We start from the raw sequence: 3,482 nt of genomic DNA, 5'->3' as shown, positions 1-3,482 counted from the left end.
TGTGATAGAGTAAGTATATGCATGGGTGTGGGCATGTGTACACGTGGTGTACCTCTGGGAGCCCAAATAAAGCGTGTGAGGCTTCACAAGCCTGTGGTCAGGTGGAGTTTTAAAGGTATGGGAATTTTTCCACAAAATTTTTGGAGCCCCCTGTATGTACACATTTGTGTGTAAGAGAATGGGATTACGCGTGTGCGCCTCTGTGTGTGACCTTCTCCTTGTGTTACTAGAGGCTCCACAGTGCACCCAGTGTGGCTTTGTGTGCACGAAGGAAGGTTTGGTCTGGCTAAGGGCCACCCTCTCCTCTCCCCTGCCAGCGCTTGCTGGTCTCGGTACACCCCGACCCGCCCCCCACCAGGCTCTGTCCCCACTCCCATGTCCACAGTGCATGCCACCTCAAAGCCTGGGGTCCTTCCCTGCTCCCCACCCTGCCCCACGGCCCTGTGTCCCTGCAAGGCTGACGTTTCCTGCCAATAGCTGGACGTCGTCCTGGAGACCAACCTGGCCACCGTCCGCGTGCTGGAGAGCGTGCAGAAGAAGCTGTCGCGCATGGCCCCCGAGGACCAAGACAAGTTCCGCCTGGATGACTGCCTGGGGGGCGCCTCCGAGGTCATCCAGCGGCGTGCTATCTACCGCATCTACGGTGACAAGGCCCCTGAGATCATCGAGAGCCTCAAGAAGAACCCCGCCACTGCAGTGCCCGTCGTCCTCAAGAGGTGGCCTGCCCATGGGCCTCGTCCACTTGGGGGATGGGGGACAGGGGGGGATGGGATGGGATGTGCCCATCTAGAACCTTCCTCGTGTATGATTACACACATACACAGGCAGATCACTCCTCTCCAGCACAGAGCAGCCCCCCCCCCACCTTGCGATTGTGATAATGGTTCTGTGTGAACTTCATGGGCTCACTGGGTACTGTCCTGCCCTGTGGGTTCTGAAGAATGCCTCATCTCAGTCTCCTGGCCACGTCGCTGTCCTGAAAGTGCCCTTGTCTGCACGGAACATTCATCCCTCTAGGCCGTTTCCAGCACAGGCTGTAGGGGAGGCTCTTGGGCCTCTCTCAGGGCAGCACGGGTCATGGTTCCCTTCCCCGGCGGGCCAGCCTGTCTCTACCTCGCCGCTTCCCTCTGCTCCATCCGAGCTTGCTTTCACAGAGGGTCCACCTGGGCCCTTTCCCTGCTGTGTGCAGGGCTCAGCTAAGGGCCCATCAAGGTCCACAGGGTGGTCGGCCCAGGACTGGAATAGGAGGGGCTCAGGAGGCTGCATGGCCGCCCACTGTGGCCCTATGGGGTGGGTACTGTCAGGGCTTCCCATGCCCGGGGGTGGCCCTGCTGAGCCCAGCTCTCGGCCCACAGGCTGAAAGCCAAGGAGGAGGAGTGGCGGGAGGCACAGCGCGGCTTCAACAAGGTGTGGCGAGAGCAGTACGAGAAGGCCTACCTCAAGTCCCTCGACCACCAGGCCGTGAACTTCAAGCAGAACGACACCAAAGCCCTGCGCTCCAAGAGCCTGCTCAATGAGATCGAGAGCGTCTACGACGAGGTGGGCCGCGCAGGCACCCTGTCTCCGTCCACCTGTTCCCCTGCGGCACGGCACGCACTCACGCTGTCCCTCAGTGTCTGTCTGTCAGGTTCTCCATGTGACTGTCTCCTCTCTCTGTCCCTGTCCCCTGCCCCCCTTCCATCTCTCCCCGCGGCTGCAGTAGAGACTGAGTGGGTGGCCGTTGTGGGCGCTGTGCTCTGGTCCTGCCGGTCACTGGCTGCTGGCCTGCCTCATGCCGCCCTCCTTACCCCACTCCCCAGCACCAGGAGCAGCACTCAGAGGGCCGGAGCGCCCCCGCCAGCGAGCCCCACCTCATCTTCGTGTATGAGGACCGGCAGATCCTGGAGGACGCCGCGGCCCTGGTCAGCTACTATGTGGCGCGGCAGCCGGCCATCCAGAAAGAGGACCAGGCCACCATCCAGCAGCTGCTGCACCAGTTCGTGCCTGGCCTCTTCTTCTCGCAGCCGCTGGAGCCCGGCGCCTCCGAGGAGTCGGCTGACGAGGACCCAGAGGCTGCCCGGGGCCCAGGGGCTGAGCCCGGTGAGCGGAAGCGGCCTGGGGCGCCCGGCGGCCCCCCCGAGGAGAAGGGCCCCCCTGGGGACGGCCCAGCGGCAGGACCGCAGCCGACAGCCCTGGACGATGTGTACAGCCTCTTCTTTGCCAACAACAACTGGTACTTCTTCCTGCGCCTGCACCAGACGCTGTGTGCCCGGCTGCTCCGGCTCTACCGCCAGGCGCAGAAGCAGCTGCTGGAGTACCGGGCCGAGCAGGAGCGCGAGCAGCTGCTGTGCGAGGGCCGGCGCGAGCGGGGCAGCGACCCTGCCATGGAGCTGCGGCTGAAGCAGCCTAGTGAGCAGGGCCTGGGCTGGGCAGGCCGGGGCGCCCCGGGGAGGCCCTAACCATTGGGTAGCTTACTTCAGAAATGGTTTCTTGACCTTGAGCTCAAGTCATGGGGCGTCTGGGGGACACACATATCCGCGGGGTGGGGACAGGCCGGCTGCCCTAGGTGGGCACTGTGTCCCAGGTGTTGGCCAGGCCACTCTTTCCACGGGCCGGCTGCCCTGGCTGGGGCACATAGGTCCCAGTCATTGATTACATCACCACCACCTTGGGCAACAGCTGAATGGCCCGGCTAGGGGGTGCGGGGAAGCGAGGGTGAGCGCGGGCCCCAGCTGATGATGGCCTCCCCAGGTGAGGTGGAGCTGGAAGAGTACTACCCGGCCTTCCTGGACATGGTGCGGAGCCTGCTGGAGGGCAACATGGACCCCACGCAATATGAGGACACGCTGCGCGAGATGTTCACCATCCACGCCTACATCGGTTTCACCATGGACAAGCTGGTGCAGAATATCGCGCGCCAGGTGCGGGCCCGGCTGGTGGCCACACGCCCCTTCCCCAACCTCACATGAACCACAGGACCACTGCCGTGGGTGCCACCACTGCCTCTGTCCAGGTCCAGAACTTTCTTAGAAGCCTTCAGCATGAGACCCAGTTGTTAGCTTTCACTCCCCTCCTCCCACCCCCCAAGCAGCTCTGACTCCCCTTCTCTCTGCGTTTGTCTGTTCTGGACGTGCCATGCCGCTCTCGCTCCGTGTGGGGGTTCAAGGTTCTTCCACCTTGAAGCTCGGCTCCAACACCGTGGCTTTTTAAAATGTTAGCGTCACTTCTCAGCCTTGTGGCTAAGATCCAGTGCTTAGCACGGCATTCTGTGATGGAAATGACCCGCTGGGCAACCACCGCTCTCTGTTTCTGAAACCTTTCCTTCACCTTCTCCCACCTTCCCTCGGTAACCTTCACGTGGTACACCTACTCTCCACGTTTAAAGTCAGCCGTTGGGACTTCGCCTCTGTCGTGTGGCTTCCTTCATTCAGTAGGAAGCCTCCATGGTCCGTCCCCTTCACAGCGAGTGTCAGTGCCTCACCCCTCGCTGTGGCTGAACACTG

General features: G+C 62.3%; 1 protein-coding gene across 2 annotated transcripts in view; it reads left to right on the top strand.

The window, feature by feature from the left end:
- The window catches only part of SIN3B (SIN3 transcription regulator family member B), a 25,117-nt gene that overhangs the window by 18,635 nt on the left and 3,000 nt on the right, over nucleotides 1-3,482 (top strand). For both annotated transcript variants that reach the window (XM_045289718.1, XM_030885503.2), the window contains exons 10-13: nucleotides 478-716; nucleotides 1,356-1,539; nucleotides 1,800-2,388; nucleotides 2,731-2,900. In XM_045289718.1, coding sequence (XP_045145653.1) covers nucleotides 478-716; nucleotides 1,356-1,539; nucleotides 1,800-2,388; nucleotides 2,731-2,900 — 1,182 coding nt within the window. The remainder of the gene's footprint in view (nucleotides 1-477; nucleotides 717-1,355; nucleotides 1,540-1,799; nucleotides 2,389-2,730; nucleotides 2,901-3,482) is intronic.

Source organism: Echinops telfairi, unplaced genomic scaffold (genome assembly GCF_000313985.2).
Source record: "Echinops telfairi isolate 266 unplaced genomic scaffold, ASM31398v2 ScPeMD7_30;HRSCAF=105, whole genome shotgun sequence".
NCBI classification, from domain to species: Eukaryota; Metazoa; Chordata; class Mammalia; order Afrosoricida; family Tenrecidae; genus Echinops; species Echinops telfairi.
The sequence above is the reverse complement of the archived record's forward strand: the minus strand, read 5'-3'. Positions and strand labels throughout refer to the sequence as shown.